This window comes from Schistocerca americana, chromosome 10 (assembly GCF_021461395.2).
Source record: "Schistocerca americana isolate TAMUIC-IGC-003095 chromosome 10, iqSchAmer2.1, whole genome shotgun sequence".
In the NCBI taxonomy this organism is placed as follows: Eukaryota; Metazoa; Arthropoda; class Insecta; order Orthoptera; family Acrididae; genus Schistocerca; species Schistocerca americana.
The window spans coordinates 155,114,878-155,141,927 of record NC_060128.1 but is presented as its reverse complement, the minus strand read 5'-3'; the positions used below and the strand labels follow the sequence as shown (position 1 = coordinate 155,141,927).

The window sequence follows — 27,050 nt, the reverse complement described above, 5'->3', positions numbered from 1 at the left end:
CCATTTAGCGTGCGATTCTGACACGAAAATAATACAAAGATAAGATATACGTCATTGACAGTGTATCACATCTCTGCCCGCTGTGTGGTTATGGAGGTGTAATTGTTTGGGCCGTCAACTTCATATATTTAATAATGAGTGGTGGTGACGGAGACGGGATGCAGCGTAGATGGAGTCATTTGAGAAAAGTGTTGGAGAGGTCGGGGCCTTTTTGTCACCCTGATTTCGAACCGTCATCGGAAACATTAAATTTTTTAATGAGTACATGCAAGATATTGGTTATAGGTGCCGGCGGATTAGGTTGTGAATTACTGAAAGACTTGGCTCTTATGGGATTTAAAGACATACACGTAATAGATATGGACACAATTGAACTTTCTAACCTTAACAGACAGTTTCTGTTCCGAAGAAAAGATATAGGAAAATCGAAGGCAGAAGTTGCAGCAGACTTCATAAACAACCGGATCCCCGGTTGCCGTGTGACGCCACATTTCTGTAAGATTCAAGATTTCGACGAATCGTTTTATAGATCCTTTCACTTAGTTGTCTGTGGCCTCGATTCAATAGTCGCCCGTCGGTGGATAAATGGTATGCTGATATCATTGCTTCAGTATGAGGACGGGGAGTTAGATCGAACATCAATTGTGCCAATGGTTGACGGTGGCACAGAAGGCTTTAAGGGCAATGCTAGAGTGATACTACCCGGTGTCACTGCTTGCATCGAATGCACTCTGGATCTCTTTCCCCCACAAGTGACATACCCACTTTGTACAATTGCAAACACACCGCGTCTGCCAGAGCATTGTATTGAATATGTGAAGGTAAGTGAGTATTGTACGTGACATTTAACGCAAATAAAGGGAATTTTTATTTTAATATCGTGGTTCTATTGTGTAACTTCATCCCAAAGTATTATTTTGTACAGTTTTTGCTTGCTTGCAAAATTTTCTCGTCTTTTGTGTAAGCCATAATACAGTAAAATGTGGGACTCCTGTTTAATCCTAATTAAGTGTTCTTCAGGGAGCATGCGACTCCCATGTCGTTTCCAAATATGGTAATCTATTTATCCCTTTCAGTACTTGCATTATGCAACTGTGGACTGCATCTTTTCGTTACAAGGAAAGGGGGACATAAATAAAATTTACAAGAGCATTTGCCAGTAGTAGAAGCTGATGACAATAGCCTGCTATAGTGCAGAATTTTATTTTGACCACATATTGAGTGATTAAAAAAAATTTGTGTATTTACTATGCTACAGATGGAAGAAAATGAGTTTTTATTCTCACTATAGAAAACGAAAGTTATAAAATACAGTTAGTTTTCTTCACATAGTTTGTATTTTATATTGTATGTAACATTTTTGGTATGCAGTCTCACATAAAAGTTCACTTGGATGATAGTTAGTATTAATCTTCGGTTATCATTTTTATCTTACATGTGTGTAACAATTTTGACTATGCAGCTATGTAAGCATTCACCTTGCTTTCCTGTTTAACCCACAGGAGTCTTCAAAGAGATTTGCTGCTAGAGATAGGCTAATTGAGATTTTGTAACAAGCATTTTGAATATCTGTTAATTATTTCATAACAAACTATTCTGCTATTATATTTTCTGCTCAGAGTTTCATTTTCAGGTGATCCAGTGGCCGCGAGAGTCCCCGTGGTGTGATGTTCCAATTGATGGGGATGACCCAGCGCATATTGGATGGATTTGTGAGAAAGCATCAGAGCGTGCTGCACAGTTTGGCATAATGGGTGTTACATATCGCCTTGTCCAGGTAATATTCATTGTATTCCATTTTGACACTGTATGGTGTTCATTTCTCTTTCCAATGTAGGCTTTTAAATTGAGGATTTTTTATTCTCCTCTGCCTTATGATTGCCTAGGCAACTTCAAAAGCAGTATAATATCAGACATAAGAGAATCTGATCATGTCATGCTCAACAATTCTAATAAGGCTCTTGTAAGCACTCGTCGCACAGCATCCCATTGTTTGTTAAGCTAGTATACTGTTCCTTTGGGTTTCGTCTTGAAAACCCTTGCAACCTTGCCCAGTATGAGTTTGGTGGTGCATGGTGCACCCAATGGTCATGGGTAGGTTGGGGGAAGGGGGGGGGGGGGGGAAGTGAGTGCTACAAGTTCATCCTAATCATAGACTTTGGCATGCTCGACCAAATGCAGTGAAGTGTGGCACTGAAACGTAGCATGGATTAGGGTCCTTGTCTTGCCTGTCTGGCTCACAAGATTGGTATAGATGTAAAGTGAATGGGGGCTAGAGAGGATTTCCTGTGGGTCATCTCTACTGCCAGTCAGCTGTATCATACTTGCTCGGGTCCAAGGTGCTCTGCCTGACTCGGCATGTAATTCTCAAGAAACTTGTACAAATAGCACAATTTCCACAACTTCATAAAGCAAATCATAACAATATTGCTTTACTGGAATAGGTGATTTAGTAGAGCAATTTTGGAACCGACAGACCATGTTAAGAAATTGTCTCCCAAGGATTCAAGATTCATGGCAAGGGATGGGGAATGTGATAGATCAGTGGAAAGCAGTTTATGATGACAAAATGACCTGTTGGTCATCTAGAAGTCTAAGTTTAGGTTGTATGTTGTCAAAACCAATCAAGATGGTATCCAAAGAGCCAGTGTTCAGAGGTATCGTGGATAATTACCTTGTTGACAGCATCACAGATCAAAGCTTGGGACTTTTATTGCTATCCCTTCTTTATTCTTTGACAGTTCCAAACTATCACACTACAAATTGCTGTGTGCTGCACCCTCGGATTATTTGCACACTGTCAAGTTCTGTTTTGATTGCAGTGTAAGCTATTAGTTTGTTGCCAACCACACAGCCTTGATGCACTAATTGTTAAAGGTTACTGATCACTATTTTTGTTGAACACAAGTTCATCTCTAGAGAATATGTTTCGTGGTTGTTGTATTCTCACTGTGTACTTAAAACAGCTGTCAGCACCACCTCTTGCATTTGCTTCACATGGAGCAGCTAGTGCTATCAACATTTCGCCAGGAAAAACATAAGTAACAGCTCTTACCCTTCTCTTTCACCATAAAGTTATGTTGAGCCCCATTTTATGCCTAATGTTGAACATTATATCTGCCTTGTAACTGACTGAGTGTGTTGGTTTCAGTGTTTACAAAGTTAATTCCGTACCATCTCCAAGAGAATTAGCCACTTCAAATACGGCAGTCAGCAACGGTACAACTTGAAGACCTTCTATGAGAACTTAAACCCCCCTCCCAAAGAACGTGTATGCAAGACCTACAGTTAAGCCAGTATTACACGACACACCTTTATTTACAAGTTTCCACCAGTGCCCCAAACATACTAACTTGGAACTGCCAATTTTTTCGTTAGCCCTACTACATGATACAACTAACACGTAAGTCTGCGCTAGAATCCCAAGGATCCACATTCTGAATCACAGGCTCATTTATGCCTGATATTGATATGTTTGTACAGCAGGTATTTACAGATATCAAGTTCTTGACAGGTTTCCAACCAGATCAAACTGTCATCTGAGCACAATATTTCAGCGGTCCACCTGGCCGCCATCATCAGGTGAGAAAAGCTACACTGCTCTCGCCGATAACTGATTCCACTCACAAATGACTGCACCTTTATATGCATCAGAAGTACAACAGCACATGCGCTAGATACAGTGCACATGCGCTCAATCCTTCCTGCTGCCCCCTGGCGCAAAAAAAAGTTGCAGCGCTTCCAGTGGTGAATACTGTTAAAAACGGTATATAGTTACAAATGATTCAGATGCCACTGTTTCTTAATACCTGATAAAACAGGATTCCACGTTTTACTTAACGGGTATCTATTATCACGATTAATGATATTATCTGCTAGTCTGAAACAATAGGGCGCAATGGGATCCCATCCTTATGGATTTTTGGCAAACTGTATAATCTAGGTTTTGTTTCTAATTTGGGTGCACCAATTTACAACTTGGCAAAATATTTAGCATCGGCTCTCAGCCCTCATGTGGGTAAATGTGAATACCATGTATCCAACTCCATGGAATTTATTCAGTGTTTAAAATTGCTTCGCCTTGGTCCCTCTGATTTACTTGTTAGTTTTGATGTGGTGTCCCTTTTACTCGGGTCTTTGATTTTAATTAATGAAAAACTGATATGTAAATGACAAAGCTCTGCCATCATGTTCCAAGATGACAAATATTTTGAACAAACGAACGGTGTGGCTATGGGGAGTCGTTTATCCCCCCCATAGTCGCTAATCTTTTTATGGAGAACTTTGAGGATATGGCCGTGTAAACATATTTTTGAAGCCTTTGTGTTTTTTGAGATATGTTTCTTGTTTGGTCACATGAAATAGACTCTTTGCACCAGCTATTGGACTATTTTAATTGTCTTCATCTGAACATCAAATTCATGATGGAAATTGAAAAGGAGGGAATATTACATTTTTGGATGTACTAGTTTATAGAAATGATGACGGAACTCTTGGACACAGTGTTAACATGAAACCTACCCATTCCGACTGGTATTTACATGCTACCAGTTGCCATCCACCTTTTCAACGTGCAGGATTCCTTCGGACCTTGGTTAAACAAGCATATGCTGTCTCGGATGCTGAGAATTTACCACAGGAGCTGCAACATCTGAAGGACGTGTTCAATAATAACGGCTATACGGACCAACAAATTCGACGTGCTTTTGAGTTTGGACACCTACCTGAACCTTCTGAAGATACCTTTAGGTCTGTGGCTTTTCTTCCTTATGCTGGGAATGTGTCTGCCAAGATAGATAGACTTTTGAAGAAATATGAGATCAGATGTGTTTCTCGTCTGCCAGCTACGATTTGAGCACTTCTTGGCTCTGTCAAAGATGATTTAGGTTTGAGGTAGTCTGGCATTTACAAAATATCGTGTTAGTGCAGAAAAATTTACATTCCCAAACTATTCGGACCGTCAACGACAGGGGTATTGAACATCATCGCCATACACGATTATTACAACCAGATAAATCTGCGGTGGCTGAGCATTGCCTTACAGAGGGACACAGTATGCTATACAATGAAACGCAAGTAGTTGCAAATGCTTCACAGTACTGGGATTGTGTTTTAGAAGAATCTGTCGAAATCAGACTAGCAGATAATATCATTAATCCTGATAATGGATATCTGCTAAGTAAAACGTGGAATCCTGTTTTATCAGGTATTAAGAAACAACGGCATCTGAATCGGCTGGCTATGAATAATCATTTGTAACACTATATCATTTTTAATAGTATTCACCACAGGAGGCACCGCAACATTTTTTGCGCCGGGGGCAGCAGGAATGATTGAGTGCGTGTGCACTGTATTTAGCGCATGTGCTGTTGTACTTCTGATGCATATAAAGGTGCAATCATTTGCGAGTCGACTCAGTTATCGGTGAGAGCAGCGTAGCTTTTCTCACTGAAACATTGTGCTCAGATGACAGTTTGATCCGGCTGGAAACCTGACTAGAGTTTGATATACTAATACGCTGGGAAAGTCTACATAGCCACATCTGGTATTTACTGATATTGAGACTTCTATGAGGTCTAGAGTCATATTTATTAAGCAGTTATTGTTATTTTGTGGAGCTAGAATGAAATTATGTTAGTCACACACAGTTATGGACTAATGTGATAATTTTGTTATCCTAGTTCTAACAAATGATTATCTGTGTTTACATTTCAGTGATTGACACGGAGGCTGCTATTATCTATGCAGTATTTGCCATGATGGTGTCCGCCTTCGTTGTTAGAATGGCAGAATGACAATGTAATGTCAGGAGTAGGACTTGTGTTAAACACTGACTGGGAAAAAGGCATGAAGGCAGGGACGTACTCTCCCTGTTAATGAAACATTTGAGCCCTAAGATCCACAGGAATTTAGGAACTTTGTCAGAATGGACATACCTTGTTTCGAAAAACTGCTGTCGATCATATATGGTGCGATTTGCACAAGTGGCACAGTAATGAGGGAAGCTATTTCACACTTTAACCAATTAATGTGATACATACACACATCAAAAGCAAAATTATATGTACATATACATAGAAGACATAAACTCGGAGCTAAACGTTTGTGGACATACCTTATAATGGTACAGCTACAATAAGAAGCTATCATTAAATATACAGCTTTTCTCAACGCCAATTCAAAAAAAGAGAATTTTCATTTATTTTATTACTGTATGGGGTGAGTAATTACCAGAAATGACACATGGTTTATGTTCCACATTAACCTTAGCTCTCCTTTCCCTGGTTTGGTAACTGGGGTAGGCTAGACACACACAAGTTGCTGAAGTGGCGTCCGATTGAAAGACTTGCACAAGGCCTGTCAGCCCCACATTAATATTAATATTATTATTATTATTTACTGTATTTATAAAAAGTTACTGATAAATGTGTCGAATATCTTGAGCAGTAGCCAAAAAAAAACTCTCAAGAGTTAATGTATGTCTCTCCTGTGTACCGCAAGTGAAAAAAATAACCAGAAAGTCCACTTGAAATGGTGTGTTATGTGCATGCCCCTCTTCTACCACATTTGCACAGGTCCATGGCAGGATAGAACAGTTTCTATTTCTCCCTGGCAGATAAACTGTCTGCTCAAATCACAGCTTGTTTTTTTTTTAGATGTATTGTGTAGTACTGGCTTTACTGACAGCCCTCCCTTTATTGTGGGTTCCCACACCCTTTGGATGAGCCTCTGGTGCAGCTACCGGGCAATGTACACCCCAATTCCTGACACTGTGCATTTTATTCAGACATCCATATATAATGAGCTAGCTATACATACATCTACAAACTGAATCGAGACCAACATTCTCTACCGAAATAATGTGTGTCTTCTGAAAAACTGGTGTGTGGGGAAAGAATCCTTTCATGACTTTCCCTATTTTTTTCCAATCATTTATTTGGATCGTATGCCATTTGGATTCTTCCTCCAGACACCAGTTTCTCAGAACTCCACTGGTGGGAACAAGCACTGCAACATGTCCATGGTTCTCGCCACCCACTGGGCCTTAATTTACATTAATTCCTTCTATCCCAGCATTTCTTCACAGTGACTACTTTTTTCACTCCATTTTAGTTTTCTACATCTTTCATTTTTTTACATTTCTATTTTTCACCATCCCCTCCCACCCTTGTTACATACAATGCACTTGGTTCCTCACTCTTATTAACTCGTACATGAAGTTTTAGCAGTAATCTCTGTCTTGCATATTACGCTGTCTTCCACATCTAAGCTCCCAGATCTTCAAATTTCATCTGGTGCAGTCCCCAACAATCAATTTTCCCTTCTCATCCCGCCTGGTAAGCTTTCCCTGATCAGTGTTCTGGGCGACTTTTCTGAACTGTATCCCTTTCCCTAAGCCTCTCCAGTTCTTTTCCTTCACCCCTCTTCCTTCTCCTTCAACTCTTCTGACAGAAGGCGCTACTGGCTCTGAAAGTGTGTAAAAGTTAAATCCTTTTGTGTGTGTGTGTTACCCTGCCACTGCTTGGTGAGTAGATTTTTTATCCATCCATTTACATTATATAGTCAATAATTGATTATTTTCGTTGTAATAACTTTTGTAGTATGGTCGTCAAAAGTATAACATGAATTTGATGATGCACTAAGGTAAAGTTTTACTTTGTTACAGGGTGTTGTGAAGAACATAATACCTGCAGTGGCATCTACGAATGCTGTGGTGGCTGCGGCATGTGCCACAGAAGCCTTCAAGCTGGCTACGAGCTGTTGCGTTCCCATGGACAACTACATGGTGTTTAATGATGCCGATGGCATTTACACGTATACGTATGAGGCGGAGAAGAAAGAAGATTGCCTCGCTTGTAGTCAAGTGCCCAGAGTTATTGATATTGAGGTGAGTGGGGGGCCCTTTTCTACTTTACTGCTAGTTTCTTTGTCTTTGAGGTAACAAAAAATCAGATTTAACTTCGATGTATGTAATTTAGAAGTAAAGGACCACTCGCTGATTAGCAGAATTGTTGATTCGTCAACAGATGCACGCACAAAAAAGAAAGAAAACTATTCTAGCTTTCAGAATAAATCTGTCAAGCTACAGCACAAAAATACGCACATGCCTGTGCCTCTATATTGTTCTGGGTGAATACACAATTCAGAGATTGTATTTTGGTAGGTGGACTAGGGTGGGGTAAGAGTTGTCATAGAGGCTGTGGGGACACTAGGTTAGTGAAGATTGAGGTCAGAAGGGTTACCCCCCTGCGGGTTCGGGGGTAAGAATAGGCCCGCGGTATTCCTGCCTGTCGTAAGAGGCGACTAAAACGAGTCTCAAACGTTTCGGCCTTCTGTGATGGTCCCCTCTTGGGTTTGACCTACTTTTTTTCCCCCCGTTGTCAGTGCATGCCATTTGGGGAAGGACACCTTACGTGGTGTTTTTCTATTGGTCCATCATGCTCCACCATCTTGCATGTTACCTATTGTCGTGTGGGGGGGGGGGGGACTACGCCCAACATCTTCTGGGTTGTCTCCTTCTCGCCTTGTGCGCACTCTTCTTCTTAGCGCCTACGACAACTGTGGACCCTTTCAACACCTAAAATCCAGCACGGTAGCCAGTCCGTTGTGGTGGGGTCGTCATGTACCCTCTTGGTGGTAGGCCCCTGACCACGCAGGGATCGCACTACAGATGCCAGAGCTGTTTCCTCCCCATGCATGCCAAGGAGTATGTGCCCATCTTGTCTGGGGCACGGGGACTCCAGGCAACAGGATATCGGCCAGGTACCCGTTGCTTTGGCTGGGTGGTGCCCTTGGGGAGAGCCCTCGTTCGGAGTAGGTGGCATCTGGGCGGATGTGGCGCAATGAAGCGCAATAAATCACACCAAGCTGGTGGTCGCACGGCCACCAGCGTCTCTAAGCGTGGTGGAGTAGACTTTGATGCTGCACAATATGACCCTCAGTCGTTCCCCTCGTTGGCTGCGCCATGGGAGGGATGCCGATCTAGTGCCAAGCGGGAGCCTTATGTACCGCAATACCTTGTCTGCAGCAGGTCTGATGGTGACTCCTTTCTTATGACGAAGGCTCTGTTTTTTGTGGAACACCTGGAGGATAAGTTTGGGGAAGTGGCGGGGTTGTCTAAAATGAGGAATGGGTCCATCCTCCTCAAGACGTCCTCCCCAGCCCAGTCACGAGCGTTGCTCTTGTGCGATAAGCTGGGTGACGTCCCTGTTACCGTCACTCCCCACAGTAGCTTAAATATGGTCCAGGGGATTATTTACCATCGTGACCTCTTGTTACAATCCGATGACGAGCTGAGAGCCGACTTGGAACGACGTGGTGTACATTTTGTCCGTCGTGTACGTAGGGGGCCCAAGGCTAACAGGGTGGCCACCGGTGCCTTTATCTTGGCCTTCGAGGGTGATGTCTTGCCCGAGAAGGTCAAGGTGATGGTTTACCATTGCGACGTGAAGCCATACGTCCCTCCCCCGATGCGGTGCTTCCAGTGCTGGAAGTTTGGGCATATGTCCTCCCGTTGCCCATCCAGCGCTACATGTCGAGATTGCGGACGCCCCTCTCTTCCCGATTCTCCATGTGCGCCTCCGCCTGTATGTGTCAACTGTGCGGAGCACCACTCTCCATGCTCGCCGGATTGCCCCGTTCTTCATAAGGAGCGGAAGATCATGGAATTTAAGACCCTGGACCGGCTTACTTATCGAGAGGCAAAACTGAAATATGAAAGGTTGTATCCTGCTTCCATTCGACCATCTTATGCTGCAGCCACGTTATCGTCGCCCACGCGAGCGACGGTTGTCGCCTCATCTGTGCCGCCTTCAGTGGGCCGTCGGGGCCGTGTATCTCTGTCTGCCCCCCTCGTGTCTGGGGGCAAGCCTTCCTCTGTTGCCCCCTTAGCAGTTGGGGGCAAACCCTCCTCTGTCGCTCCCCCCACGCTTACTTCGGGAGTGACATCTACTCCACAACCGGGAGGCTCGATTCCTCCCCCTCCTTCTCCGCCGGCGTTGCCTCCGCCGGTTCCTCTCTCGCGGAAGGGGTCCCTCGGGGCTCTCCCTTCCTCCGTTTCTTCTCCTTCCCAGCCAGATGTCAGCCAGTGGCTGAAGGTTCCGCCACCTGCTGGTCGTAGGGCTTCTGCGTCGTCGTCAGCCTCCGACGCTCCTTCCGAGAAGCTCTCCCAGCCCTCTCACCCTAAGGGCCGACGTGAGAAGAAGGAACGGCATGTGTCCAAGAAGAAGGACGTTCCGGCGGTTTCAGCACCGCCTGCTGTACATAGTCCTGGCTCCGGGGATGAGGTGGAGATTCTCGCCTCTGCCGTGGATCTCGCCCTCATGGAACCCTTGGGGGCCTCTCCTGTGGACTCAGCTGACTCTCCCCCGGTGGCGGCAGTTGGCTCTGAAGCGCTGTCTGCCTCTTAGTTGCATTCACGCCCTCCCAGTCCCTTCCTGCTTCCATTCTCCAATGGAACTGCGGCGGTTATTTCCGCCACCTGCCTGAGCTCCGGATGCTTCTGAGTGATTCCCCTGTTCTCTGCATTGCTCTGCAGGAAACCAAGTTTCCTGCACTGCGGACCCCCGCCCTTCGCGGTTATCGGGATATTATAAGAACCGTGCTGCCTGTCAACGATCGTCAGGTGGGGTTTGCCTCTTTGTTCACCACTCTGTCTGTAGCTCGCCAGTACCCCTTCAGACGCCTTTAGAGGCAGTTGCTGCCAGGGTTGAGCTCTCGCTGGGTATTACTGTTTGCTCTGTTTACATTCCTCCGGCCCCCCTGCGGGTTCGGGGGTTAGAATAGGCCCGCGGTATTCCTGCCTGTCGTAAGAGGCGACTAAAAGGAGTCTCAAACGTTTCGGCCTTATGTGATGGTCCCCTGTTGGGTTTGACCTCCATATCTCAAAATTTTTCCGAAGAGCGAGCCGATTGGGGAAGGGCGCCTTACTTGGTGCATTGTGTTCGTGTTGTGTTGAGAACTTTCGCCATCTTATTCGTCGTTGCATTGCAGTCTTGCCCGCTCTCCATCTCTTGGGCATCGATGCGCCCCTGCGTGCACTTTCTGCCAAGCACTGTGCAGGGCAATTTTCTGCACTGACGACGCCCATGGACCACATGTCACCTAACATCCAGCACGGTAGCCAGTCCGTTGTGGTGGGGCCGCCATGTACCCTCTTGGTTGTAGCCCCCTGACAACACAGGGATCGCTCTACTGATGCCTGCGCCGTTCACTCCCCACGTATGCCAAGGAGTAGATGCCCATCTCCCTGGGGCATCAGGACTCCCGGCAATGGCCATCCTGCCAGGTGGCTATTGCTGTGGCTGGGTGGCGCCCGTGGGGAGGGCCCTTGGTCGGAGTAGGTGGCATCAGGGTGGATGACCCACAATGAAGCGTGGTACATCATCTCTCGCTGGCGGCCAGCCGCCAGCAGTCTCTAAGCGTTCTCGGGCTCAATTTAATGCTCAGAAGTACGATCCGAAAACGTTCCCCTCCCTGGCCACGCCGTGGGAAGAGCGTAAGTCTCAGGATGGAGGTAACAGTTATTCGCCCCGATTCTTAGTTTGCACGAGAGCTGATGGGGAGTCTTTTCTCTCCACAAAGCCTCAGTTCTTCGTAGAGCATTTAGAGGACAAGTTTGGGGAGGTGGAGGGCTTGTCTAAAATGCGCTCTGGGTCAGTACTGATACAAACGGCATCCTCCGCCCAGTCCCGCAGGTTACTTGCTTGTGACAAGTTGGGGGATGTTAACGTTTCTATTACACCACATAAGAGTTTAAATATGGTCCAGGGTGTTATTTTCCATAGGGATCTCCTTTTGCAGTCTGATGACGAGCTGCGCGCCAACTTAGAACGTAGAGGTGTTCATTTCGTCCGGCGCGTTCATCGGGGTCCGAGGGACAATCAGGTTGCTACCGGTGCCTTCATCTTGGCCTTCGAGGGTGATACGTTACCGGAAAAGGTCAAGGTGATGGTCTACCGATATGACGTCAAGCCCTATATCCCTCCCCCGATGCGGTGCTTCAAGTGCTGGAAGTTCGGCCATATGTCTTCCCGCTGCACTTCCAGCCTCACATGTCGCGATTGCGGACGCCCATCTCATCCCGATACTCCATGTGCCCCGCCTCCCATCTGCGTCAACTGCGGGGAGCACCATTCACCTTGCTCGCCTGACTGCAAAGTCTTTCAGAAAGAGCGCAAAATCATGGAATATAAGACCCTGGACCGGCTGACCTATACTGAGGCCAAACGGAAATATGACAGACTCCATCCTGTGAGAATGACATCTTCTTATGCAGCTGCTACAACTACTGTGCTAGCTCCATCAGTTTCGAGACTTCCAGCCAGCTCGATAAGCAGTAAGACTCCTCCTGCCCCCTTGCTCGTGGGGGGCTCTACCCAACAGGTTGCTCCTGCACCACCTACCTCAGGAGCAACCTCCTCCCACCCGTCGGGGACGTCCGTCCCCGCTTCTCAGCCGGAGAAGCGTCTAACTTCTTCGACTACTCTCGCCCGTAAGAGTTCCCTTGGGACCCTCCCTTCCCAGGGTTCCACCAGCGGGAAGGATGACGGCCACCAGTGGGATAAGTCCTCACCAGCGGCCGGGCGTAGGGCTTCACGATCCTCCTCTGTCCCGGAGACTGAATCGGTGAAGCCTTCCCAGCCGGTGAAACCCAAGGTTCAGCGAGAGAAGTCCAAGAGAAAGACCTCTAAGGCCAAAGAACTTGCGGTGGCACCAACCCCACCGCACCTTTCGCGCTCTGCATCTGAGGATGAAGTCGAGATTCTAGCGTCCGCTGAGGACCTTGATCTCGCTGGTCCCTCAGACGCCATGGATGCCTCTCGTACGGGTACTGAATCGGTGGCAGTGAGTGAACAAGCGGCGTAAATTGCCTTCCCAGTCCTTTCACGCCTTTCTCAGCCATGGACAATACCATCCTCCAGTGGAACTGCGGCGGTTTTTTCCACCATTTAGCTGAGCTCCGCCAACTTCTCAGCCTTCGCCCTTTCTTCTGCATTGCTCTCCAGGAAACTTGGTTTCCAGCGATGCGAACCCCCGCCCTCCGTGGCTATCGGGGTTATTACAAGAACCGAGCAGCTTATGAAAGGGTGTCTGGTGGCGTCTGCATATATGTCCTTCACACTCTGCACAGCGAGTCTGTCCCTCTCCAGACGCCTTTAGAGGCTGTCGCTGTACGCGTATGGACGTCACAGGCTATTACCGTCTGCAGTCTTTACATTCCACCGGATGGTGATGTCTCGCAGCATGTCCTGGCTGCACTGGTCGCCCAATTGCCGCCGCCTTTCTTGCTATTGGGCGACTTCAACGCCCATAACCCTCTGTGGGGTGGGTCAGTGGCCACAGGTCGAGGCGCCATCGTTGAACATTTGTTGTCGCAGCTCGATCTCTCGCTGTTAAATGATGGCGCCTCCACACACTTCAGTGTGGCGCATGGCACCTACTCCGCCATTGACCTTTCCATCTGTAGCCCTAGCCTCTTACCGTCTGTCCAATGGAGTGTGCATGACGACCTGTGTGGTAGTGACCACTTTCCGCTCTTTTTGTCACTACCACAGCGTCACTCTTCTGGGCGCCCTAGCAGATGGGCTATGAATAAGGCTGACTGGGATTTGTTCTTCTCCACTGCCGCTTTTGAGCCTCTCTCTACTGATGACATTGATGCGGTGGTTCAATCTGTCACCACCGGCATCGTTACTGCCGCCGAATCTGCCATTCCCCGTTCTTCTGGGTCCGCTCGGCGGAAGGCTGTGCCTTGGTGGTCGTCTGAGATCGCTGAAGCGATTAAAGATCGCCGGCGGGCACTCCAGCGTCACAAGCGACATCCCTCCTTAGCCCACCTTATCGCCTTCAAACGGCTGCGTGCGCGGGCCCGCCTCCTTGTCCGCCAAGGCAAGAAGGAGTGCTGGGAGCGGTATGTGTCCACCATTGGCCTCCATGTCACTCCCTCGCAGGTCTGGGCCAAGATTCGACGCGTCTACGGCTATCGGACCCCTGCCAGCGTCCCTGCGCTCTCACTGAATGGAGCCGTTTGTACCGACTCCGACGTCATTGCAAATCGCTTAGCAGAGCATTTTGCTATGAGTTCCGCTTCTGCGAATTACCCCCAGGCCTTCCACTCCATTAAAGAGCGGCTGGAACGTCGGAGCCTTTCGTTTCGCAGCAACCACCCGGAATCTTACAATGCTCCATTCAGTGAGTGGGAATTTCGCAGTGCCCTAGCTGCTTGCCCTGATACCGCTCCTGGGCCAGATGGCATCCACTGTCAGGTTCTGAAACACCTTTCAGTGGACTGCCAGTGGCGCCTTCTCGATCTTTACAACCGTCTTTGGGTCGAGGGGGAGTTTCCGTCGCAATGGCGGGAAGGCATTGTCATCCCCATTTTGAAACCTGGGAAGACCCCTCTGGAGGTGGACAGCTACCGTCCCATTAGCCTCACCAACGTTCTTTGTAAGTTGCTTGAACGGATGGTGAGCCGGCGCTTGCATTGGGTACTGGAGTCTCGGGGCCTTCTGGCTCCGTCTCAGGGTGGGTTCCGTAAAGGCCGCTCCGCCACCGACAATCTGGTGAGTCTGGAGTCGGCCATCCGTACTGCTTTTGCCCGCCGTCAGCACCTGGTCGCTGTCTTTTTCGACATGCGGAAGGCGTACGATACGACATGGCGTCATCACATTCTTTCTACGCTTCATGGATGGGGTCTTCGGGGTCCTCTGCCGATTTTTATCCGCAATTTTCTGTCGTGTCGTACCTTCTGCGTGCAAGTCGCGGCCTCGTATAGTTCCTCCCACGTCCAGGAGAACGGTGTGCCACAGGGCTCTGTTTTAAGTGTCTGTCTGTTTTTAATAGCCATTAACGGGCTTGCTGCGGCCGTGGGAAATTCTGTCTCCGCTTCCCTGTATGCTGACGACTTCTGCCTTTATTACAGCTCTACTGGCATTGCAGCTGTTGAACGTCAGCTACAGGGCGCTATCCGTAAGGCGCAGTCTTGGGCTGTAGCGCATGGGTTTCAGTTTTCGGCAGCCAAGACCTGCGTTATGCATTTCTGCCGGCGCCGAACAGTCCATCCTGAGCCGCGGCTTTATCTTGCCGACGAACTCCTTGCTGTGGTGGAGACCCACAGGTTTTTGGGGGTGGTTTTCGATGCCCGGTTGATTTGGCTGCCTCATATCCGGCAGCTGAAATAGACGTGTTGGCGGCATCTAAACGCTCTGAGATGCTTGAGCAACACCCGCTGGGGCGCCGACCGCTCTACACTGTTGCGGCTCTACCAGGCGTTAATCCAGTCCCGTCTGGATTATGGGAGCCTGGCTTACGGCTCAGCATCCCCATCTGCGTTACGGGTGCTGGACCTGATTCTCCACAGCGGGATACGCCTTGCCACTGGTGCTTTCCGCACCAGCCCTGTGGACAGCGTACTAGTGGAGGCAGGTGTACCTCCACTGCGGTTCCGACGCCAACGTTTGCTGGCCGCTTATGCTGCCCATGTTCTAAGCTCGCCCGGGCATCCAAACTATCCCCTCCTGTTCCCGCGGTCGGTCGTCCGTATGCCAGAACGTCGGCCCCGGTCTGGTTGTACAATAGCGGTCCGCGTCAAAGAGCTTCTCTCTGGGCTCCAGGGTTTCACTGTTCCACCTCCTTTCCGGGCTACTTTGCATACACCCCCATCTTGTGTTCGTCGCCCTAGCCTTCGGCTCGACTTGGCACAGGGCCCTAAGGACTCAGTCCCTCCAGAGGCCTTCCGCCGCCGCTTTTATTCCATCCTGGCCACGTATCAGGGCTCTGGTGTTGTTTACACTGACGGTTCGATGGTTGCTGGTCGTGTCGGATATGCGCTCACTCTAGGGGACCTTTCCGAACAACGTTCCTTGCCGGATGGCTGCAGCGTTTACACTGCTGAACTGGTCGCCATCTTTCGTGCCCTAGAGTATATCCGCTCCTGCTCAGGTGAGTCCTTCGTTATCTGTAGCGATTCCCTGAGCGGTTTACGAGCTCTCGACCAGTGTTTCCCTCGTTCTCGTTTGGTGATGGCTATCCACGAGTCTCTGCATACTCTCGCCTGTTGCGGCCGCTCTGTGGTCTTTGTGTCGACCCCCGGTCATGTCGGTATCCCGGGTAACGAACATGTTGACCGCCTGGCGAAAGAGGCCACCAGTAAGCCATCTCTGGACGTTGGCCTCCCAGAGACTGATTTGCGGGCAGTCTTCCGCCGCAAAATCTTGGCGCTATGGGACGATGAATGGCGCGAACTGCCAATGCGCAATAAACTCCGTGCTGTCAAGGAGACGACGGCTGTGTGGCGGTCATCCCTGCGAGCCACTCGCAGGGACTCAGTAGTTCGTTGCCGGCTCCGCATTGGCCACTCCCGGCTGACGCACAGTTATTTACTGCGCCGGGAGGACCCTCCTCTATGTCGCTGTGGGGCAGTTTTGACAGTGGCCCACATTTTGCTGGCCTGCCCCCTTTTAGCTGTGGTCAGGCAGACATTTGCGCTGCCTGCTACGCTCCCTGCCCTTTTAACAGACGACTCCACTATGGCTGACTTAGTTTTATGTTTTATTCGGGCAGGGGGATTTTATCATTTACTCTGAGTGTTTCTGTTTTATTTTCTCGTTTTGTGTTGATTCTGGCCTTTGGCCTATGATTTTACACTGATTTTTTAATGTGTTTCTAAGCGGTTGGCTTTTCCTTATTTCTTTCTATGGTCGGCCAACCACCGTCACGCTCTGTGTGGTTTTAGTTCGTTTTGTCTTGTCCTTGTCTGTTTCTCTTGTTCTGTATCGCCTGTGATCTCTTCTGTTCCTCGTTTTTATTCTCTGTGGGTGTTCTTTGTCTTTGGAACAAGGGACCGATGACCGTAGCAGTCTGGTCCCTTTAATCCCCCCAAACCAACCAACCAACTACATTCCTCCGGATGGGGAGCTCCCCCGACATGTCTTGGCTGCGCTGCTGGCTCAACTCCCGCCACCATTGCTGCTTCTGGGCGATTTCAATGCCCACAACCCTCTATGGGGTGGGACTGTCTCTGATGACCGCGGTCGGGCCGTGGAGCATTTGTTGGCTCAGCTCGACCTTAGCCTCTTGAACACCGGTGCTCCCACGCATATCAGTGTTGCCCATGGCTCGTTCTCGGCCATCGATCTCTCTCTTTGCAGCCCCGGACTTGTCCCATCCCTCCACTGGAGGGTGCACCCTGACCTGTGCGGTAGTGACCATTTTCCCATCTATTTGTCACTACCCCAGTGTCGTTCTTCTGGGCGCCTGCCCCGCTGGGCTCTCCACAGGGCAGACTGGCCGGCTTTTACTTCTGCTGCAGCCATTGAGTCTCCCCCACAGGGTGACATTGACGAGGTGGTCCGTGTTTTAACCACGTCCATCATTTCAGCGGCCGAGGCTGCCATCCCCCGATCTTCTGGCCTCCCTCGGAGGAAGGCTGTACCCTGGTGGTCGCCGGAGATTGCTGAGGCTATTCGCGACCGTCGGCGGGCTCTCCAGCGTCATAGGCGGCACCCGTCTCTCGAGACCCTCATCGCCTTTAAGAGGCTCCGTGCCTTGGCCCGTCGTCTTATTGCACGGCATAAGCAGGAGTGCTGGGAGAGGTATGTCTCATCCTTGGGCTCCCATGTCTCCCCCTCACTCGTGTGGTCCCGGATCCGGCGGATTTATGGATACCAGACCCCTATGGGTGTCCCTGGGCTCTCCTTGGACGGCGCTGTCTGCACGGACACTGCCGCCATTGCTGAACAGCTTGCCGCGCACTTTGCTCAGAGCTCTGCGACTGCAACTTATCCCCCCGCCTTTCGCTCTCTCAAGGAGCGAGCCGAGCGGACGCCGTTCTCATTCCACACGCGTCGTTCTGAAACATACAATGCTCCTTTCAGCGAGAGGGAATTCCTCGCTGCCCTCGCCGATTGCCCTGATACAGCACCAGGCCCAGACTGCATCCACGCGCAGATGCTGAAGCATCTCTCCAGGGACTGCCAGAGACACATTCTCGCGATATTTAATCGCATTTGGAGCGAAGGCGTGTTCCCGTCACAATGGCGAGAGGGTGTTATTGTCCCCATCTTGAAGCCCGGTGCGGACCCACTGGCGGTGGACAGCTATCGTCCCATTACCCTCACCAACGTTTTGTGCAAATTGCTCGAACGTATGGTGGGGCGGCGTTTGTGTTGGGTCCTTGAGTCGCGCGGTCTCCTCGCTCCATCCCAGGGTGGCTTCCGTCGGGGCCGGTCTGCAGTGGACAATTTAAAGGTCTTTAAATATGTCTGCTTGTGTCTGTATGTGTGGATGGATATGTGCGTGTGTGCGAGTGTATACCTGTCCTTTTTTGCCCCTAAGGTAAGTCTTTCCGCTCCCGGGATTGGAATGACTCCTTACCCTCTCCCTTAAAACCCACTTCCTTTCGTCTTCCCCTCTCCTTCCCTCTTTCCTGATGAGGCAACAGTTTGTTGCGAAAGCTTGAATTTTGTGTGTATGTTTGTGTTTGTTTGTGTGTCTATCGACCTGCCAGCGCTTTTGTTCGGTAAGTCACCTCATCTTTGATTTTATATATAATTTTTCCCACGTGGAATGTTTCCTTCTATTATATTGTAATCTGTAATTAGACGCGTATTGAGCCAGTAAACATGTTGGATCAGGATGTTTAAATGTGAAACAATGTTTCATAGGAGAGCATTTAAGTGCATCTGTAATTGGATTGGCATGTCGAGTTAGTAAATTATCTCAGGTTATGATGTGTGTATCTGAAGTGTGGCATGATCATAGAGGAACTATACGGAAAACATTGTTCGTGCAACATGCATGATGCAAAATTGTTTGGAATAATGTAAAACGCTTTAGTGTCTGTATTTTAGTACTTGTCCTCTGTAATTCACTACAGAGCTCGCATGAATAGGTAGGCACTGTGAGTACACAACAAGGCGATTTCAAAGTAGTCATGCATGACGTGGTGCTGTAACTATTCAGTGCTATGAGACAATTTTATTAGGATTATTTAACTGTGTTTTACAAAACTTATTAGTCAAACAATTGTAATGTTTTTAAATGTTTTATGTATGTAAACTATATGTATGTAGGCTTTTGGAAGGCAACTGTCTGTATGTACAATACAAAAGTTGCAGTGGAGCAAATATTACATGTGACTGGTAAATAAAGGTGCTGCAATGTCCCATATTTTAATTTGATGTGTGTGTTGGCTGTTGATGCACCCTTGAACATGAAATGCTTGTCTTCTGTTGAACTACGTGACAGGTATACATCACTCTAGTATTTGTATTTATGTAATACCTGTACATTTGTTGCTGTCATTCACTGTATTGATGTCGGCTTTAATAAAGGTGCTTAGACCCATCCCCATTTTAAAGCACGACACTCCCATTGGCTGGGGATGCACTTGTACGTGAGGTGCGACACTAGTGCCATCAAAAGTTTGCTGGTGCTATTGGCTATGTTGACCTCTGGTTTGATTTTGACTTGGTAACAGGCATTTTGGATTGTGGCATTCATCCTGCTAACATTTATAGAGCACGTGTTACCACTCGCATTTGAGCTTTTTTTGTAATACCATTTTGTATTTACTGTTCACTGATAACTACATACTGTAACCTCAATGGACCAGGCTTGAAAATGAACCTATAAGGTTTCAAAACTAGTCCCCTAATAAATAACTGCAGCTGTTGACAGAACCATTAATAAACGCTGTAGGGAATTTAAATAAAGCTGCTGTTCCCTGTCAATGAAATTTTGAAACAAGAAATGTTCATTCAACTTGGGGAACAGGCAGTAGTCACTCAGTGCCATCTCTGGACTGTACAATGGACGGGTGATGAAATTCCAACCAAAGTTTTGCAAGAGATCAACAGTTTGATGAATGGTGTAAGGGAATTCGTTGTGGAGAATGCTTACACCTTTGTTCAACATTTCTCTTCTCTAGCTCTGAATTGTCCTGAGTTTTTTCAGTGTTTCACAGTGCTAGTCAATGTTTATTGTTGTCTCAGAAGGCAGAAAGCCAAACAGTGATGGCCCCCTTCTGATCCCAAAACACGGTTGCCACCACTTTACCAGCAGATGCATTGTTCAAATATTTGAGGCGCAGGTTAAGAGGGATATCGCCTTGCAGCTTTTCCGTTAAAATAGTGTGGATTGTATTTCGGGAATCCTCAGGAACCCAAAGGTTGAGAGCTTCTAGAGTGATCCTTCAATCCTTATGAAAATTTCCTGAACCTGTGCGACTGCCTCATTGGCAATTAGCAGCCTAGAGCTCCTTTCTTTGTTGTGAAGCGTAGTACGATCAGCTGTGAACTCTCTACACCACTTGCAAATATTTTTGAAATCCGTGCACGACTGCCCCTACACATTTTCATGAATTGGCAATGAATTTCAATGGGATTAATGCCTTTTTGTTCAAAAATTGAATGACTGTGCAAACATTGCAGTTGGCAGGAGTGTTCGACAGGGACTCCATTCTCGACAAATGACAAGCCGAAACAGAGCATGGCAGAGAGGTGTGTGCATGTTCGTCTGAGAGGGGAAGCACAAATTGCAACACCATTGCCAACAATTGCATTAACAGTTTCTCTGCATACCTAAAAATTGCCCTTATAATTGCAAATAACCATCTGAAACGCGTAGTCAAAAAATCTGTAGAAGTGACTGGGTACAGTTATTTGATATTCATAACAGTCGTAGTTATGCCTAATCTTAAATGTTTTCATGAAAAAGCTTTTACTGAAGAAGGCAGACCTGCCACTGATATAGTGATTTTCAGTCAAGTTGGCGATAGATTCTTTGTGGTGAACGTCCGCTACATTACTTTAACTTTTGGAGGGACTTTATTTTCACGAGGTCAAAATGTGCTCCAGTGCAAAACTTTAACTTTTTCTGATTGCCTTATGGAGTTGAGAACAGAATGTGAGTTATTACTCTTTGTATTTTGTATGCTTTGTGAATCGTGATGCTGAACTTTTAATTATTTGAGATGATGAGATGTGTATTGTGATCACGAATGGGCTTAATTTATTTGGAGCTGACTGTAGAACGATCCTACTGCCACTAGCATACATTTTGCATAAGGACCACAAAGAGAAGATAAAAGAAATTAGGGCTCTTGATCTGTGAGTAGAACGGGAAAGAAAATGATTAGTAGTGGTACAGAGTACACACCATGACACACTGTACAGTGGCTTGCGGATTGTGTGTGTTGATCTAGATAGAGTTTTTGTTAGCCTTGGATGACCACTGACATTAGAACACAACCTTTTTATTAATTATTTATTATTTCTGTGTATTTCATTAATTCGCATTTCCCGCCACTATATAGGTATCTTTACTGAAGGATTATGGCTACTGGGTATTGTTTGGAGAAAGTTAGCTGCTGTGCATGAAAGCAGACATGTGTGGCTCAACCCTACGAAGTTATTGAGCTAATCTTTTTAAACAGATCCGTGCATAGCCCAGTTATCTAAAGTACAAGAAACGGCAGGAAAAGTTGCGGTTGCTTTGCTCGTATGGACTGCTTGTTAGAGAAACTGTTGCAATATCAATTATTTGAAATGAATCAAGTGATTAGGTCTGCTTGTTGGCAATGTTACCTTGCCACATATTTTGGCATCCAGTTGATTGAGGTGAACCTTTATTGTGCCTTCAGCAGCTGTACGAGTCAAGTCCAATATTGCCACATAACCTTTCAGTGACAGTGCTGGACAGCTGCTTTAGATTCTCTGCAGTGTAGTACATTTGATGCCAACCATTGTGAAACACAGTACCATTTTACTTAATATGTTGTATTTCAGGGTCCAGACGTAAAACTGGAAGGCCTCATTACAATACTCCGCGACGACCCAGCCTTACAGATGAAAAATCCTGGCCTGACAGCTATGGTCGACGGGAAGAATCGAACACTGTACATGCCAACTGTCGCCAGCATCGAGGAGAAGACACGAGTGAACCTTACAAAGACACTTGGGGAACTTGGTTTGGTGAACGGTCATGAGGTGAGTTACACTGTCTCTCATAAATGCAGATCCTGCTTTCAGTGTAGTAAGGCAAACCTGTCTCAATAAACTATTTTAAGTTTCGTATATCGTATTCTTTAACCCTTTATTTGGCAAATGGTGAAAATAAAAACAAAAAAAATTTTTCAGTGCTTATATTTATTTGTTATGCTTAAAGAAATACAATTCAGTCAGTTTTAGAAATTTTTGACAAAAATTATGAAAATTGTGAAATGTTGCTTATAAGCAACATTGCCAGCAATAGACCACATTTATACATATTATAGAAAAAAAGTGTTTGCCAATAACCTCAAGCAAAAGGTTTCCTGTACGTGAATAATTTAATTTATAAACACATTTATGCATTCCTGCTGTGTAATAGAACTGTTTCATTTTCCCTTCTAGTTCTTCTTGCAATGGAATTTTTGGAAACAGTTTCTCTTTGGAACGAAGCGCAATAACGACAACGGCCTTGGGACCGTATACAGGCCAATGCTCCATATTTTCAAATCCGACATCTTGTGTAACAGTCGGAGCTGTTGGCTTCCTCCTCTTCTTTTGTGGTGGTGTTATGTCTATTGAGGGCCTTCCTACTTTCCCTTTCCCTGAAAACATCAAACCATTGGCAATATCTGCCCTGAATGACTTCAGTGCGGTCTTCTTGTCCAGAGGTTCTTTTCGAAATATCAGCCAGGCATTTACAACACTCAGACTGGTACTCTGTAGAGCTCTATCAGCATACCAGCAAGATCAACTCCTCCCATATGCTTGTTGTACTGATGTACAATACTGCGACAGGACACTTCAATTCTTCTTTTTTCATTGCTGTCCCATCATTTTACTGCTGAGAGTGATAGGACACCACAAAATGAGCTTGCAAGTGTCACGGTTTTATTGTTTTGAATATCCGCTGTAAGCATATGGTATATGTCCCAACTATGGGCAATGTTGCTCACAGGCAACATAAAAGTTTTATACTATTTACGTAATTCAAAACAATATTAGATTGAAATATTTCTGCTGTAAACTCACCTCTGGGTATTTCTTGAAGAAAATCTACTAAGATTACTGCCAATTTATTGAAATCCACTCTTTCAGAACCGAAATAAGACACCCCTGTTGCTCACATGAGATCTCTGTAACACCACTGCACAAACTGCCATCTCGTGTGGAAAACCTTGTACTATTACAACAACTGGCATTTGCAATGTGTAAAGGAATGTTGCCTGGAGGCAACAATGTCAGTAAAAGACACTGGGAAGTATTTGTTGTCCCATAAGGCCAACGTAAATCTGATGTTGCTTGAGAGCAACACTACCAAATGAAGGGTTAATATTACTAGATTGTTGTTGTTCTTTCTATTAATTGTGAAGAGTGAGCGAGCGAGCGGGTTTTGTAGCGTGTGACAAAAAATTTAAATCTGAAATGTATTCAGAAATTCACCTCCAGCTCAGAAGTAGGCAGAAATTAGAGCTATGTAGGCATTCAGCAGTGTGCATGAACAATAGCTGCAGCACAAACTATACCTGTCACTCATGGAATCAAGTGATTCCTCTACTCCCCACCCCATTGACAACCTGTGCAATTATTTTGTTCTGGTAAAGATATTTGGGATGAGTGATACGTCAAAAAAAGTGTAGAAACAAAATTATTCCTAGGACTCAAGTGGCACTTCTTTTATTGCACTGACATAAAGAAAACTAATTTGACATCATCTTTGTGCTAGCATAAAGATCTGTTCACCTTCCCATCATACATTTTAGAGAGAACCAGATTTTACTTATTAAATATGTTTGGTAATTGAATGTGCTGTTTACTGGAAAGTATTTTGCAAGCCTGTAATAAATAGTGAATAAAGTGTTTATAAGCTTCCAGCCACATAAAGTGGTTAAAACATAGAGCATAGCAATCAGTTGTCCTTTCCTTCTAGGTTTTATTAAGCAAATATAGAGTTCGGCTAGTGCCTAGCCATTATCAATACATTATTTCATAGTATCAATGCATGTCCTAGTACGTCAAGACTCAAGTCTTGAATGAACTGTGACAGAAATCCAAACAACAAGGGACCGGCATACTAGGACATGCATTGATACTATGAAATAGTGCATTGATAATGACTAAGCACTAGCTGAAATTGTAGATTTGTTTAATAAAACCTGAAAGAAAAGTATGACTGCTGTGCTCCATCATTTTGAAAGTGTCATCATCATTGAGTGCATCCACATTCCTAATGGAAGGTAACCTGATGAGTACTCTTTGGCAACTGTCACGTGAAATGATTGCTGGTGGGCTGCAGGTACATCCTTGCAAACTCATTGGATCCAGTGCAGTACTTAGCTACAGGCCACCGACTCTGTTAAAGCTGTTTTTGTGATCTTCACAAGTGAGAGCCATGGCAGAGGTATTGTAAAATTTGGTCTGGTGACAGTTTTGTAAAGTGTGCCCTGGTATGTCTTTTGCTAATTTCTGTGTTCTCCAGTATGCATTGTTTATCCGACTTAAGATTGGCCACACTTGCAATGTCTTGTAGATGCCAGGTGTTCTGAGGCACCTGGGGTCTACAAGATACCTTGTGAATATGACCAATCTTTTATTGGATGAATGGTGCGCATTGAAGAACAACATAGGAAGGAGCACGAGAGGCTTTATTGCCTATGCTACCCTGAAAAATCTGCTGTAGCTGAAAATGTTCTAAAAAAACAGTCACCAGATCAGATATGACTTCTGCCACAGCTCAAACTAACAGCTTCTGGGATTGTGTAATTAAAGAAGCCATCATAATAAAGGTTACCAACAGCCTGAACAGTGACGGTGGCCTGCATCTCAGCACGTTATCACAACGTGGGTCCAGTGATCGTGGGGTTGAAGGGGCACATAGAAAACAGAATCAATGTATCACCATATAGGGCAATGTTGTAAGCACCGGTGACATCACAGCTGCCAGATAGAGTATATAAGGTTATATCTGCATCTCGCCTGCAATAATGTCACATGACAAATGGCCAATGAGTACTTGGTTGTAATTCTGAAGTATCATAACACTTGACACTGCTGGAAGCCCAAGTACATGTTATTCAGTGTCACTGCCATAAGACTACATTTTTACAGTAATAATATGTAGTTATTTCAACATCATAATAGGGGCAGTGCATTATGTAGATTCACTTACTAGTGTATCGTGTGCAAGCCTTGTCTCGTGTGTTAACTATTGTAATACACTTCCATTTGAACCTGGTTACTGTAGCTAAGACTTGGTCTCTCTACAGTTCCCACTCCCCCCACCCCCAACACACACACACACACACACACACACACACACACACACACACACACACTCTCTTTACTAAATTTGGTATTCCCTAATGTCTTAAGGTGTATTGTATCAACCTATACCATCTTTTAGTCAAACTGTGCCTTAATTTCTTTTTTCCATGATTAGATTCAAAATCTCTCTCATCAATTATTCAATGTACCAATTGGATCTCCAGATTTCTTCTGTGGCACTATATTTCAGATGATTCTGTTCTCTTCATTTCCATACTGCCTTGAAAGGAAATACACTAGACAGAAAAGACATCTTAAGACTTACATTTGTTGTCAATGTCAACTGTGTTGCTCTTTTTCAGAAAAGCTTTGCTGCTTTCGTCAGCCTGTATTTTATAACCTCTACAATAGTCCGCCCTGGTAGCTGAGTGGTCAGCGTGACAGACTGTCAATCCTAAGGGCCTGGGTTCGATTCCCGGCTGGGTCGGAAATTTTCTCCGCTCAGGGACTGGGTGTTGTGTTGTCCTAATCATCATCATTTCATCCCCATCGACGCGCAGGTCGCCGAAGTGGCGTCAAATCGAAAGACCTGCACCAGGCGCCCGCATCTCGTGGTCGTGCGGTAGCGTTCTCGCTTCCCACGCCCGGGTTCCCGGGTTCGATTCCCGGCGGGGTCAGGGATTTTCTCTGCCTCGTGATGGCTGGGTGTTGTGTGATGTCCTTAGGTTAGTTAGGTTTAAGTAGTTCTAAGTTCTAGGGGACTGATGACCATAGATGTTAAGTCCCATAGTGCTCAGAGCCATTTGAACCATTTGAACCTGCACCAGGCGAACGGTCTACCCGACGGGAGGCCCTAGCCACACGACATTTCCATTTTACCTCTACAATTCTCAGTTAATATTCTACCTAAATAGCAAAACTCATTTCGACACTATCCATTTGATTAAACTGCTCTTCCATGTCCTTTGGTGTCTCCAACAGGATTATAATAGCATGGGCAAACCTCAGCTTTAATGTATTCCTCCTGAAATTGAATTCTCTTTCTAAATTTCTCCTTCGTTTCCTTTAGTGTTTGCTCATTATGCAAATTGAATAACACGGGATATAGGAGTTGCGAAACTACAGGCTGGTTTATGTAAAAGTCATAGATAACCTATCGATCTCTGTATTTTATCCGTGATAACTACAGAATGTCAAAGATAATATTTCAGTCAATATTGTCAAAAGCTGTTTCTAAATCTAAAGTTGCAGAGATCAAAAATTGAAAGTATCTTTGTCCTCAGTTCTGTGTTAGTGACATGCTGACCTAAAGCAAATTTCTGGTTTGTTGAAGAGAGCTAAGCCTTGTTGTTTCTGTTTTATTGTTACAAATAAAATTTCCTTGTTGCAGGTAGCAGTAGCTGACTCCACTACACCTGTTACTGTGGTGCTGAGGTTGAGATATAACGGAGCAGATGGAGATGTGGAGATGAAGTAGGCATTTCACTGCCTACCTGTTTTATTTATGAAGTATCAGTGAACCAACTTTGTTATATAGTGCAGAAGCCTTTGTATAAACTAAATTATTCTCGTGAAGAAGACGATGACAGCAGTGCCTGTGTGTATAATTCAGTCGGGAACAGCTGTGGTTGCTGCAGGTCGGCTGTATGTAGCAGAGTGCAATTTTGTTTGTTTGTTCCCTTCTGGAAGGAGTTTCTGATAATGTCTTGTATTCTTTACTAAATAGAAATTTTGTAATATATGTTACACCTAAAATTTTATAACTAATGAATAATAAAACACTGGAGAACATTGAAA

At 46.0% G+C, this 27,050-nt stretch overlaps 1 protein-coding gene across 1 annotated transcript; it reads left to right on the top strand.

Annotated features, from left to right (window-relative positions):
• The first annotated feature begins 58 nt into the window (after nt 1-58).
• Nucleotides 59-27,050, top strand: LOC124552622 (NEDD8-activating enzyme E1 catalytic subunit). Its single transcript, XM_047126950.1, has 5 exons — nt 59-821; nt 1,634-1,777; nt 7,667-7,888; nt 21,789-21,989; nt 26,644-27,050. Exons 1-5 carry the CDS (start codon nt 135-137, stop codon nt 26,728-26,730), a joined length of 1,341 nt encoding a protein of 446 aa, XP_046982906.1. The 5' UTR covers nt 59-134; the 3' UTR covers nt 26,731-27,050.

Excerpts from the sequence above, each read along its gene's own strand:
- LOC124552622 (XM_047126950.1), top strand. The coding sequence starts at position 135 with ATGAGTGGTGGTGACGGAGACGGGATGCAGCGTAGATGGAGTCATTTG. Across the intron at positions 7,889-21,788 it reads CCAGAGTTATTGATATTGAG|GGTCCAGACGTAAAACTGGA; the intron begins GTGAGTGGGGGG and ends GTTGTATTTCAG. Across the intron at positions 21,990-26,643 it reads GTTTGGTGAACGGTCATGAG|GTAGCAGTAGCTGACTCCAC; the intron begins GTGAGTTACACT and ends TCCTTGTTGCAG.